The sequence below is a fragment of the Athene cunicularia genome, assembly GCF_003259725.1.
Source record: "Athene cunicularia isolate RWA chromosome 7 unlocalized genomic scaffold, athCun1 chr7_part1, whole genome shotgun sequence".
In the NCBI taxonomy this organism is placed as follows: Eukaryota; Metazoa; Chordata; class Aves; order Strigiformes; family Strigidae; genus Athene; species Athene cunicularia.
This window is the reverse complement of record NW_020799107.1, coordinates 14555657-14570682: the sequence shown is the minus strand read 5'-3', so window position 1 is coordinate 14570682 and position 15026 is coordinate 14555657. Positions and strand designations below refer to the sequence as shown.

The following is a 15026-nucleotide window of genomic DNA, read 5'->3' as shown; positions in this document are numbered from 1 at the left end:
TTGCCCTTGTAGCTCAGTAGGTAGCTCTCCTGTTTCTGGCCTACGAGGTCATAGCTTTAAGTCCCTGCTGAGGAAACTTAACAAGTTCCATCTATAAATAGAATGGCATTAGATGCTGCTACTCTAGTAAGGGTGGTGGCCTTTAGACAAGAAATTTTTATGTTTTCATCTGTTTGATAAGAAAAATTGGACATAGAGAAACACAGGATATTAGGCTAAAGATGAATGACGAAGTGGGCTCCAAAATCCATTGTAACATCAATTAGCATAAGACTTACAATTCTAGCACTATCAAACTACAATAAAGGCTAGAGAAGAATGCAATAAATAATTTTCCTTCCTGATGAGCATAACTAATTAACTGAAATTACAGACTTAATGTTTGAGACTGAAAAGAAACCTCCCAGGTACAGTACAATCAAAATTTGACTTGTGACATCAAAGGCAATCTCAATGTAAAACAAACTTCGTGAATTTTTATTAGTAACAAAATGTTTGAACATTCACAGTTCTCATCTTGCTCTTTCTGAAGAAGTATATCCTTGAGACACATTTATTTAATTATCAGGGATTAAAACGATACCATTCTGCAACGTATACATTTTTGCTCCTCACAACCATATATGTGGGGAGGCTTATTCATCTTTCAGAATAACAATTACTTGTGACAAATTTAAGAATAAAGGCTATTTAAACCCTTATCTAGATTTATTTGTGCTTTAAACAGTAGTTACCTGGCCTTAGAAGCATATGGATTAAAGCTCAGGTAAAACTTTCACTCAGCCTGGTGATGTAATTTACTGTTTAATAAAGACAAAGGGTAACTCACTAGAGTGCTGACAATTTTCCAGCACCTTTTCCACAATCTGCACCCATGTGCTCAGAAAAACAAATTCACTCCTCTGTGGGAGACAAAGCTACAAACAGCATACTGCAAAAAGTTTTGAGCTACAAACCCGTAGATTTTGTTCACATATACACACCACAAGGAAAGGAACGCCAGCATAAAACAGGAAATGAGGGTGATTTTACAGCATCCCAGAGACACTAATATGCTCAAGAACAATGACAGGACTAGCAAAATTCTTCTGGAGTAGTTTAGCTTAGGAAGTTACTGTCCTTCCTGTATTCATCTTTTTTGCCCAAGTGAAAAATCTGATTAGTTACAAGTTTTCCACAACTGGCCAAATTAAGGTAGTTACTCCTGCACTGGCACTGGTCTATCAAACAGGATGTGGGTGTACAAAATGTCTCCCTCTTGCAGGTTTAGGTTTAGTGGTAGCACTAGTTGAAGCTATACATCAGAAGATCCACAAAAATGCCATCCTGGTCCTTTAATTCCACTACCAACATTTTGGTCAATAGCATACTTCTATCCAAAACACACATACAGTTTTTTTCTGCTCTTCAGATCCTTCTGCAAAGTAGACAACATCAACAGACAACTACTTTGCAGCATCAGCCTTCATCCTAGGGCCTCTTCTCATATCATTATATTGCAGAGTAGGTACATGAGAAACACAATAGCCATTGTACCACACAATGGGATGCCTGGTTTTATCCCTAATCTACTCCCAATTTCACTTGCATCCAGTCTTCACCGCTGGATGCCACACAAATGCTTACTCCAATCTTACGTTGATATTTCTCAAGAAGCTTCTTTGAGCAGATGTCTGTAAGAACATTTCTTCTCTCTACCAACACTTTCTCTGAGCAAGACTTCTGTGCTTCCATCCTTGGATCCAGAGAGAAAACTCCAACAGCACTAGACAGCACTAGCTCTCCAAGATGGCTTAAGGCTAGTACATGACATTAATGGAAGACTGCATGTGTTTCCCTGCAACAAATCTTTTGTCACAGCAGCACTTCTTGAAAATCAGTCTTCCATGACCCACTGCCTAAATCCCATTTTTATTGGGGATTTTGGGGGTTGTTTTTTTTGCCTGACTTCTGTGCTCCCCCCCCCCCCTGTGCCCCCCCCCCCCAAAAAAAAAAGCTTTATTCAAATGTGCTTCCTTTGGGCTGCTTCACGTTATTTAAAAGGGGAAGGAAGACTTATATGCACACAGAATTCCTGTATACAGCATTGTTGTTTGCTTCACAACTCAACTTCATTGTTTTCAGAAGGCACTTTCCCCAGTCTTGTTCATTACCTCACAGAACATGGTACGGTATCAAGAGGGTTGCAAAGGCCAGATTAGATTCAGCTAGTGGTTGTTACATGTGCATTCTGTTTCCCCTGGCAGGTGCAACACTGCTATAAGGAGAGGAGAAACTTAGCACTCCACTGCTTCTGCTTGTATCATCTACACAAACAAAAGGTCGGAAGTAAAATAAAGGTAAGCAGCCTCTGAAAAAAACCTCCTCTACTAAAAAAAAAAAAAGCATTTTCTCTTTATATGAGGAAAAACTAATGATACACCAATTTGTATGCATCTCTTGGAATATCTTTATTAGCCTCCCTGCCCCTTAAAGGTGGTGACCTTAGTATGTGATCACTAAGAGGTAAAATTCAAAGATAACACATGGCCTAAAACAAATTACCCCTAGAGTTTGGGTTTTTTTGGGACCCGATATTCTGAAATTGCAACATACAATGCAAAAAAGTCTTGCTAAAAAAAACCAAACCACTAGTTCAGTTTTGGTGATGATTCTGCTAAAAGGAGTAGAGGAATGCCATTTTCACAACTTTAGATTAAGTATCCCACGCAAAGTCTTACCCAGAATCAAAACACTTTACAATATTTTACAAAAAAAAAAACAACCAAGCATTAGGTTAATACAATAAAATGCTTCACACAGCCACTTTAATTTGAAAGCTTTCACAATGTCTGGTTTTAATATGGAGAAGTCACTAAAAGCTAATTGAAAGTTTAGCTGAACTGTTAGCTACTCCAAATATTTTATTAAACATTAATGTAACAACAAATAAGAAGGAAGAAAAAAATCTCTGAGAACTATTATCTACTCAATAGCATACAGAAATACACTTTGATTGTGTAACACTAACAAGTCTAATGCATGCAAGCTATTTTTAAACTTTGGTAGTTTAGCAGTGAAACGTTTGTCCTAGAAAAAGTTAGAGTTCCTCATTTACTTTTTTAACAAGTGGCAATTATGCTTAGTAATACAAAACGAAAATATCTTCAAAAAATTGAACCACAATATGCTGACAAGAGTAAAATTTTGCAAGACAGCTATGTTTACACCTTTTCAAGGAGAATTTTGACACATAAAGATGCAAAACTACCTTTGGATAGCAGAAGTAACACAGCCGAGCTACAGCTGCATAAACAGAGCCGCTGTGATTCCCAATGCACCGAATACACATGCTGAAGGGATGAGATGCAACACATACTTTGTTCACTGAAGTGCTAGTGCAGTGGAGTGAGGCTAAGTGATATCATCATATGCCTCTTCTCTGTAGCAGTCAGCTTCCAAGAGCAGCAATCAGCAGGTACGATTTCTTCTTAGAAACATGGGAAAAAAATGCATTGTGCCTCAAGTCGATAAAAGCTACAGAATGATTAGCATCTTTATACAGAAAATAAACACATTTTTATAGAAAGTCAAAAAATAAAGCCAGACAGAGGATGCATCTTATTCAGTTAAATAACTTTGTTATCAACACTTTGATTTTTATTAGGCAAATCAAAGCACCAGCAGTATTACTGCAAGTTCCTAATAACCCTCATAATGATAAAAAGACAACTTGATTTTAAATGCTGAGCAAAACTCAGTACAAATTGTCAAACTCAGTTTTGATTACTGTTTATCTTAAACAAGAATGAAACTACACTCAACTCACATGATTCACATCTATCCAAGCTTTAAATGATAGCAAGTTGATTTAGAAGTTACCTAAAACCCTGAAGGAGGCAGAACTAGGGGGTGTACTAAACATTTCCAGTTTTAACAGACATAAAAATGGAGTAAAACCAATTAAAGATTTTTAGGAACCGATTCACATTGGTCACACCTATCACTTCTATAAGACCAAGGAGGATGTTTACCTAGCTTCACTGTTCTTTCACTCATGTCACAAAGAACAAGATTTCACAGCCCATCAGTTACGAAACTCCCCATCCTGTCCCTAAGAGGCAGCTACAGCTCCTCTGCCGTGAAGTCAGAGCACTTCCAGGAAGAGAAGCAAAGCAGGAGCTCCCCCATCCCTACCTGCCTGCGCTCCCCCAGCACCATGTCACCATTGGCAGCTCGCACGTTCTTCTGCAGGACTGGAAGATCAGGCGATGGAATGCAGGTGAGCTCTTAAATTCTTCCACGAAAGCCGATGTTGCCTGCCCTGCTGCAAGCATTGGTCATCAAACTCTAAGGTTTTTTAGTTTCTTAAAAAGGAGCATTTGATAGCAAAGTACTTTTACAGACAAATTTCCTTCCAATTTCTGTACCTTTGAAGATAAAGTCTGGATTTTATTAAAGAAACTAAAAATAAGATAAAAACATGGAACATATTTTCCAGAAAACTAGAACTGTGGGACATCAGCAGGAAGAGAAACTCAAAAACATGAAGAGCTCTAGCTGTTTAATATCCAGTACATTCAAAAACTCAGAATTGCAGCAGGGACTAAATACTGACATCTACCATTTTTTTCACCAAAGCATTATTTGTAATCTGTAAATTTACACTTGTAACAAGGTTGCCATTTTTAGTCCACCATACAAAGAAAGTAATTTTCTACAAGTACTTGTGACTGATATGCCATAAAAGTTGAAAGGTGTTTAAAGCCATGCAACTTGGGAACAAACACTATTACCATCTTCAAACAGCCTGCCTTCTGCCCACAGGAAAACATTGCTGCCTCAGTTAAAACTGTAATATATCTGAAACGTGGAAAACAGAACTGGCAGAAATGTTTCAAATTAAACAGAGAAACTTGGAAGACGAACAAAGCTGTAACTACTTTAAAGCATATATCAGATTACTAAGGTACAAATTCTGTAGATGCCACTATCCAGGACAGAAAATCATTTAAAAATTAAATTCCTGATTCACTCAGCCAATAAGCAAGCAAGTATATCTGAGATTTTCGTGATTGGATTCAGTCAAATATAAAATATAGCCCTAAGAAACTGGGATAACCTCTGAAATATTTTATTTTTTAGAAAGTGTATTGAAATCAAATGTTTTTTTTAAATATCAGTAATTAATTTTCAGTTTGTGCACTTTAATAGAAAAAAATCTATATGAAGTATCAAAACCCAAGAATATATTGCTCTATTCTGTATAGGAAAACTTATTCCCTTTGTTTGCTGAGCTAAGAGAATCTACTTCATACTGCTACTAATCACGTACAAAAATACAGTGGTGCTCAACACAAACTTATCTCTCCTTTTACTTGTCCTATTACCCTACCATATGCTGTTTTCACACCTGTTGCTATTTCTTTAGATATATTAAAATACAAAATATGCCTTGGACATAAAACCAATGTTTAATTGATTTAACGAACACTGTCTCCCCTAGGGAAAGTAACAGTGCATCTAGGATATGAAACTCTGAAGGCTGAAAATCCATAACCATTTCAAGGTGGGGGTACTTTCCTTTTTCAAATTAAGTAAGGAAAGTAAAGAATTAGCCAGACAGAAATGAATCTCATTTCTCCTCAGCTTTATGCCATGAAAGAAACAGTCTAGGTAAACACCACACAGAGCTTCCACAGTTCCAATGGAAATGTAATTATAATTACTTTGAGAGTACTACAGCTGCAGGTCACCTATGTGCCCTTGATGGATAACTGACAGGCAACAACCTTCTTCAAAAAACATCTCATAACACAAAGAGGTAACAACAGTAAATTCTGTTATAGCAGCTAAAAAAAAAACAAACAACCCACAAAAACACACAAACCAACCTTTTGTCCTAAAGAAAACACAGTTCAACATATTCTCAATGAATAAATAAATCAGAATCAAAACCTTTAGCCTAGGACTATAAGATCAAGTGAGATTCCCATAATTTAACTTGTCATAATCAAAAAAAGCTCTCCATTCCTAAGCTAGCCACTTCCTTGTCTATCATTACCTTAATTAATACAATTTGAGTTAATGCTCAAACTGCTTTTTACAAAAATACCAACTGAACCAAGCTCAGTTAAAGCCTAACAAACCTTTCTTCACTATACTCAGGCTTTCAGGCCTTGAAGTCTACAGCACAAACCCCACAATGACCTGCTTCTGACCTTCTGCCTGGCATCCAGAAAGAAGAAGAGACCAATTCTCCAAAGGGCTCTGCTTCACATGATAGCCTTTAACACAGGCAGCAGTAGTGCATACTGCAACAGCATAGATAGGCAGCAACAGTTTCAGTGCTCAGAGGTGAAAATTTGTTCCAGATCAACTCAAAACCTTAGTGAAAACAAATGCTATATTTCTCATGCTTGGTGCCCAGATCACTTCCTAGTGCATCTCTTCTTAAGAACATTTTATCATTCTCATCTTCTCTTCATCTTCAGCAACACCTTCTTTCCAGCTTGCTGGCATACAAAGCCTCACCTTCCAGTCTACTGCCTATTCCCCTTTAATAGGAGCAACCTGTCTGGGTTGTTTTTAAGTCAGCTTCTACATGACTGCAGACATTCAGTGCCGACCCACCAAGCTGTAAACTGACAGCCGGTCTCCGCACTGGCTCCTAAAGACACACAGTCCGTTAAGGACTTAGACCAAGCCCCAGTAAAGGGTAACAGAGAAGATTCATACTCTCAGGATCTGTAAAGTTTAAGGATTTACAAAACAATTCAGGTAGTTTCTATAATCTGATACAAACTATGCAAACTCCAGGTATGCCAGACTCATAAAAACGAACTTTTAGATTGGAAATAATTTTGACAAGTTGGGGGGTGTAAAAACATTACAGCATATAAAAAGCTTGATACATTTTTGTAGTATAAGTTGGCATGGTACATTGAAAACTTTGGTTATAGGTTTTAACTGGACCTTGTGCTGTGTAACCAATAGATTTTTGTTTTTTAATTTGCTAGAGGGCTATTACTATCTTTTAGTATCAAATCTTCATTTTTATAGTACTGTGGGGAAAGGAAAGTAGAACTAATATGCACTTTGCAGGCAAAAAAAGAGTAGTTTTATGTCTCTTAACCGCAAAATTTTGCATTAGCTTTTTATTATTATTATTATCCCCAAGTCCTATTTTGAAAGATGTTTGTATTTATTGGGCAATCACCACACAGAATTTCTACTTCAGTTCATCACTACTTTGCGTTCTAGCTAAAACATCTGGCAAAATCAGCGTAAGAAGCAGGGTTAAAATTTTAAAAAGGAAGAAGTGTTGTTTAAAAAGTGATTCCATTATCTTTTTTGCTCCCAAAGAAAAACAGCAACAACCATTTTACAACCATTACATTTCCGAATCTTTGAAAGAAACTGAAACATATAACAAATGCAAGACTAGATTAGAAGAAACAGATGTTAATACAAAGTATCCAAATGGTTTAAAAGCCCACAACAATAGTCTCATTCCTCTTTCAATGCCCAAAGAAAAATACAAATACTGTTAACCCTTACAATAGCTACCTGAAACAAATTCTTAGGATTATCCAACATATAGATTAAAAAGCATCTTCTCCACTGACTGTTATCAATCAATTCCTTAACAAGCACTTATGATACAAGTATCAAAACAGAGCAAGTATAAAGTTTATCACTTGTTCTCAATTGACACCAGGCAAAACAGTAATTACAATCCTAGGATAGCAACAGATTTGGGGAGGGAAACTGATCCCTCCTTTTTCCTAGGAATACTGTAGCAATGGTCTTGGGTAGTTATAAATATTTAAAGGATAATATATTAGTACAGCCTTCACATATGGAACTAATTCCTAAAACAACACAAAAGTTCAAAAAACTTACTTCACTCTACCCTGTAAGGATCTGGCCTCATCTTTTCCAAATGTCTTAGCTTTAAATGCTGTCATCTGCTGAGCTACAATCAAGAGCCCATAGTTTTCTATTCTACTGAAACTATGCTTTAACAGAAACTAGTAGTACCAGATATAAAATATAAATAAACATTTTCAAAGGAGAAGTAATGCTCCACAAACAGTTATAGATGGCTTCCAGGAAGACCTTAAAGGCCAGTGTTCCCAAAAACATGTCCTGTTTCTCAACAGTATAAGCCTAAGAACACACCTTTCCTCACAAAGTTTCTCACCTGGTTGAAAACACAGTAGCAGCACTCCACCCCAAATCAGTGTCCAGGTATTCTTGATGCATAATCAATTACATTTGACTGAGGTCTCATACTTACCCAATCAGCAAGCATGCAGACTGTAGAAGCACATCAGTTCACTGCTCTGTATAAATATGCTTCAAAACACAAGCTCATGGGAACAAGGGTTCTAAGCATCTAAATCAGTACTATAAGATAGCAGTAGGCCATGCCTTTGGGTTTTGTTTTAGAAACACTGTGCCCACAAAAATTTTTTGCTCCAATCATTAAATAACAAGGGTTTTTTTGTTTATTCTGTTCTATTGTTTCATCACTCATTGTATAACAATGGCCAGCCAAAAGACAGCAACAAAGGTATCCAGTTTCCTCAAGTTTGCACAGACATTATTATGTTCAATCTTTTCAGACCAGAAGCCTTTTTCAACACTTAAAGTGTATTGCAAACCAACATACGCTTTTAACAAGCTTTTAAGTGCCAAGTTTGTAAGTGCTGTTAATAGGTCAGTTCTGTATTGTGGTAATAGGTGATGAAAGAGAGAATCAAAGCCCTTGGTCTAACTGATAAATGTTCAGAATCCACAGATGGAGGGCAAGGGGACTGTTCAAGACTCAATACACAGAAATGAAGAAAAGGGAAGAAGTGAGGCTTGCCCTGTGAGGAACAGAATCCCAGAGTCTGCTAATAACTCCATGTCTTCACTTTCTACTTCCATTTCAGCCTTTTAGTATCACATTCCATTCCTCCTCCTTTATAAAACTAAACAAATCAACTGCCATGCACTCCTGGCAAAAGAAAACAACAAATCATTACTGCAGACTTCCAAAAACCCAGTTCCTTTTTAAGTCTTCAGCACAATGCCAATGAGAAAGACATATCCTGTATATAGCAGAGGATAGGGTTGGAAAAATTCAAAACCTGATGATTTTTAATTGAATGGTAAACGTTAAAATTGTAGTGAGTATTTGTCCCACAGTTCTTAAGAGTACAACAATGCTGTCTTTAAGCTACAGAGAGAACATATAAATAAGTTTACATACGCATCAGATGAAAGATCCCATCACAGGCGTTAATATGAGACAAGAAGGAATTTCCTAAGCCTTGGCCAGTGTGGGCTCCTTTCACAAGTCCAGCAATATCCACCACATTCAGAAAGGCTGGAATTTTGCTGAAATATAAAAGTTTAATTACTGAAGCATTATTAGTCAAAACTTTTGGCACAGAGATAAATGCAGAACATTGAAAACCAACATTTCTTTTTTCTATAGTAAGTTATACATGACAGTAGCTTTCTTCCTTATCTAACATGCAATGTATAAAAGACAAGATTGCCCCCTGCCATTTAAAACAAAGAATTCTTTAATTTCTCTGCCACTATTCATGTAAAATGAAGTAAGTAAACTAGCTTCTAAGTATGGAATCATACTGACAACTATACAAATAATCAACCAGGCCTGGAACACCGAGGCATGAAGTCAGTCATCTGTAACAAGAAGTTTTCACAGTACCAAAGGGATAAGACACATAAATGGCCACTGCACTCTGCTATCATACACCTCCAAGATTAGCATTTAGTTCAGCAAGTTAATCAGCTTTCTCAGAAGACAAGGGCGTTTTCTTAATACACTGATGATTAAAACTAGCAGTCATCAGGGTTATGCAAACAATTTGAAAGAACACAGAAAACAAGTTAAGATGACGGCATTATAGCGTAAACAGCTGTGATGTTTTCTACCATAGTTAACAGCAACAGGTTAGTCCACGTGTCTACACAACATTTTACATAGCAACAACAGAATAGTCATGAAGTTCAAATTAGCTTACAAAAAATGGAAAAAAGCTTTTAGAGCTATGGGAAATGCATATGGCAATTTACAAACTGCAAGCCTTTTATCCTCTACAGATTCTCAAGCTGTTTTAAAATGAGCAAATAACTTAACGGGCATTAATCTTTTCGGGTATAGTCTAAACCAAATTACTTCTCAAAATCCAGCTGAGTCAGGAAAAAAATCCTAAAACTTTGTGATGTGTTGACTAAAAGCACCTTCATACAGTCTATGCAAATTACAACACCATCATAAACAGTGGCAGAGACAGAACCACGCTGAAATGCTGCAAATTCCTCACTTGTAAAAAAAAAACCAGAAACCACACACCAAACTCATCAAGATCTCTAACTTGATGGCTTCAAAATAAATAACCAGAACATTACTTAATTTCCATCAAGCATTTTAAATTATCACCACTGTATTTCACTAGCATTATGATAACATTAATACAGAAGTTCACCATTTTACTGACAGTAAGTGTAACGGAAAACACGCAAATCCATAGCTTTAATAACAACGGTGAGAAGGGTGAGATTTTTACACCATGAAGTCTGCATGAACATACAGTGCCACTTTATAAAGCAGTGAAAAGCCTTCTTTTATGACAAGTGTCCTTCAATACGAGATTCAAATCTAAATATATTAATTCTGTGGTCTACCTTAAGAGGTCTTTTCCAAAGACCTACCACTGCAGTGCTGCTCACAGACAGAAGCAACCACATAGGTGTGAATGAGTGCTAGGGATGACCTAGCCAGTCCTATACAGAAACTTTCTCTGAACAGCGTTAGTTACACTTCTGAAGTCTTTATAGCCCACAGCCCAAACTGAGCTTTACTTTTATTAGTGTGACAGCAGGCTGATAAATATATTTGTTTTTTCAAATATTAAAATGTTTGACAGAATGACTGCTGTCAAATCTGTAACAGCAGAAAACTTCACTAGCATCAGAAAGCCACCCTTCTCTTCTTGTCCTAATGCCTGGTATATGGCAGCTATGGCCCAGACAGAAAAAACTATCGTTATGGAAGTCTATGGAGCATTGCCTGCTCAGAGCAACAGGCTTAAGTAGAACAAACCAAGTTTCCTTTTTTTTTTTTGTTTCTTTTTTTTTTTTTTTTTAGACTGCAAATAACACCGTTTTAATATTAGCAGATGCGCTGCCTCACTTGAATTGAACTCCTAATTTGGGAAGAGATGATCCATTAGAGTCTGCCTTAGTATGCAATATCAATATTTCTGGAACTGTGGTGACGTAAAAGCAAAATATCTCATCCTGGTTTTGACCTTCCTCTAACACTTCCCAAGAAAAATTATTTCCTTCAAGTAAACTAATTTCACAATATAAGATCAGGACAAAATCTTTTTCTTTACAAAGATAAAGTTCAAAGTATCACTAAACCTGTCAGGTGCAATAAATTAGGAACTTAACAACACATTTCACATCATCAGTACCTTTGTGATGCACTTAGAAACAAGCATGAATAGACCACAATAGCCATAAGGGTGAATGAAAATATTTACAACATACCAGGAGTTACTTAAATTCAAGTACACAATATGTTGCCTTTTAGCTTTAAACTTCCCTAGGTCCAGGAAAAGAAGGACCCATCCTTGGGGAAGACAGATGTTGTACACTGCAAGTTAATGCTGTTAAACACAGTAGAAGGAACAAAAGTACATTCCGAACTAAAATCTTGAAAATGTCACATTTTTGTTCCACTATGGTGTTCTTGGCGATTTTTTTGTTTGTTTGTTTTAAAACTAACAGTACGAACACTCAACCGGAAACAGCAAATCCTTAAGTTTAACACATTATCAAGTGTAATGCACATTCAGAAGACAGAATCCAGTGACTATTAATGCATTAACCCAGGAACTCCTTTTGTCTGACAGAACGACACAGCTAATACATACCTCAGAAGAAACAGCAGTAACTGCCCAATCAGAACTGTTATAATTCCTTACTTTTTGACTTACTTTTTGACTAACTAAACTAACTAAATCAACAGCAAGACAGAAAAACGACACTCTTTAAAGCACTTCTCCATTGTCATTTTAAACTGTGTTTTAAGAAAAACAAAGGTGGTGTTAGAAACGTTCTCCTTCTATGCTCCCCTCTCATCATTCTGGTAGGATTAGCTTCCTGGCCAGCCATCAGAAGAATTCACACTTTCACTACAAAGATGCCACATTAGAGCAAGACAGATACCTTCATATGCAGATGGACCACTATCACCAGAGTCAGCCTCATTTGCTAGACAATGGAAAGAAAACCCCAGCACATTTATTTCACAATTGACTAATACAAGCAAGAGACCTTTGAAGGCAAGTATCCGGGTTTCCAGGATGTTTTCTCACCTTCACCTTGGGTACCACAAAGCTAATATTCCAAGCAAAGTAAAATCATCCCCATTCTTGGCAGTCCCTTTCCTAAACCTAAATCTCAGAGAAAGATGAATACACAGAAAAGCAGAAAAAGGCACAAACTAGTCACACTAGCCTATGCTCTGAAGGACAGAGTAAGCATTAGGAAACAAAATAAACAGAAAACACTACAAAGAATGGGGGAAGAGTAACACATATCTCCAGTGTGTTTTAGCCCTTCTAAGTGTAGAAGACTTAACTGGATTGTTCTTTTCCTTTACTTCTCCTCTGAACAGATTAATTTCCATTTCTTAAGATTCGTTAGTCAGCATTAGCATAATGTCACTGAGCCTCAAATGATCATCAGGAACAGGTGGCATCAACCGATCATTTGTACAAATCAGTGCAACACCAATCTACCATAAAGCATGTCACGGGAATTTACAATATGAAACAGATTACCAAATCCAGAAGTATCTCTATATTTTAAGCATAGGTATAATCCTTGAGCAAGGATTTTTTTCACCTCACTTAGAAATACAGCAACAGTGGTTTGGTGTTAGCATACTACCTTCACTGTATAAGCTACTGTGCAACGAAGAGCACAAGACTCACTGGGCCAAAGAAAGTCCAGTTTTGTAGTCCAGTGGTTTAGGTATTTATTCAGAAACAGCAGACTTATGAATCCATAGGGTTCCACATTTTGCAGAGGAGGACGACTATCTCTCATCAACATTGTTTCCAACTTCTGTTCAAAACAGTTATTTAAACAGGCACGAGAGTTTCTTTACCTGACCTGCTTGTTCAGTACAGTCATACCGAACCGTACAGTGCAACCAGCTACCTTTTTTCTTTTAAAATGCACACACAAATGGTATCTGCAATTTGTTGTGCATTTTTTTTTCTCTCCAGAATTTGAGGGGAAGAGGCATACATTTATTTCTCAAGTCTCCACGAGTAAAAGTTTAGTTGAGAAACCTTGCAGGTAGCATACACCTGAAGCTTTGACTTAAGATTGAAACACGATAACCAAAATGCTGTTCTCTCCCTGGCTTTTTATTCTTTTAGGTTTCCACAATCTCTCTTCAATTAAAACAACCACCCAATAATTTCTCTGCAGCATTTACTACAGCATAGTGAAGCCTCACAGCCACCAGAAGACCCTGGAAAGCCACATGATGGCTTCAACTAAATTCAAAATGCAACAATTTTCCAGTAAGCCCAGTTGATAATTCTCATAACACACTCACTTTTCATTTCCTAAACAGTTCAAGAAATTTCTCTCAAGTCAAACTCTATCTGATCCTAGGTCCCACACGCCAAAAAGGCCAGATTCTTCAGTATTATGATAAAATGTCCAGCTCTCCTTTTCTCTTTAGTAAAACCAAACAGGCTACGAATTTCCTGTCTCGAGCATAGGCTCTTCTGCCTTTAAAAACTGTTACTTGGTATCTGTTAGAAAAGGGAAACTTCTTTCTTCCTGAAAATTCATATAACTTAAATAGGAGTCATCCATTTAGAATTCACAAATGACCTAAAGTAAAAGTAGCAACACAGAACATGTATACTGTGACAACTTCTTAGAAAGCCATTCAACTCTCAAGCTGCCCTCAACGCTATTTTTGGCTCGTTTCATAGAATCATCAAGGTTGGAAAAGACCTTGAAGATCATCCAGTCCAGCTATTAACCTAATACAGACAGTTCCCAACTACACCTGATCCCTAAGGGCTATGTCAACCTTAAACACCTCCAGGGATAGGGACTCCACCACTGCTCTGGGCAGCCCATCACACACCTAACAACCCATTCTGGAAAGAATGCTTCCTAATATCCAGTCTAAACTTTCCTTTTAAAAATCACTTTTTGTATTAATGTTTTCACATGGGTTGATTACTATCAGTCAATACAGTCCTTCAGTTTTAACTATTTGCTGTTAAAACATATCTTAAGGCTTACATTGCTTCTTCCTAAGTATTTCTTTTAGTTAATCATATAGTTTAAAGAAGAAAGAATGCAAATAATTGCAGTGAGATTATCTGGGTCACAAAATTTTAAAAAATTAAAAAATAGGAGAGGAAATAACAGTTTCCTTCACCCCCTCACTCAAAATCATTTTGAGGCTTGAATCGAATGTCACCACTGAGACACATCTCCTGTCAGGCATGGTACACTACAGCTGTGGTAGCAGGCAGGACCGTACAGGCTAAAACTGGTAGGTATATATACTCAGAGGCTCTCAAGATACTTGTGAGTTATGACAAAAATCACTTGTCCAAATGACATCAGTTTGACATACTTACACTAAAAAAATATTTTTACACTTGAGGTGATTAAGGAGCATCTTAATGAAATTTTGAACAGAAAAAATGCATGAAAATAGCTTTATTAAAGCTTTTATTAAGTTAATAAAATTTCTTTTGATGTGCTACACACACAGTTCTTTTTTTGTGTAACCCATCTCTTCTAAACGCAAAATGTACCTTTAAAATATTAACTGCAATATACGGATCAACTGTTTCTAGCTTCCAATTACCAATTTTCAAGGCAGGAACTAGCTGCTGAGATGAAGAAAATCTCTTTCATTTTACAACTCATCCTCTGCTACCTGCGTAAGTTATATATTGGGGGGG

General features: G+C 36.9%; 1 protein-coding gene across 1 annotated transcript in view; it reads right to left on the bottom strand.

The window, feature by feature from the left end:
• OLA1 (Obg like ATPase 1) overlaps positions 1–15026 on the bottom strand; it is a 101074-nt gene that overhangs the window by 81698 nt on the left and 4350 nt on the right. Inside the window, exon 4 of the mRNA XM_026852437.1 lies at positions 9242–9369. Within this exon, the coding sequence (XP_026708238.1) occupies positions 9242–9369 (128 nt within the window). The remainder of the gene's footprint in view (positions 1–9241; positions 9370–15026) is intronic.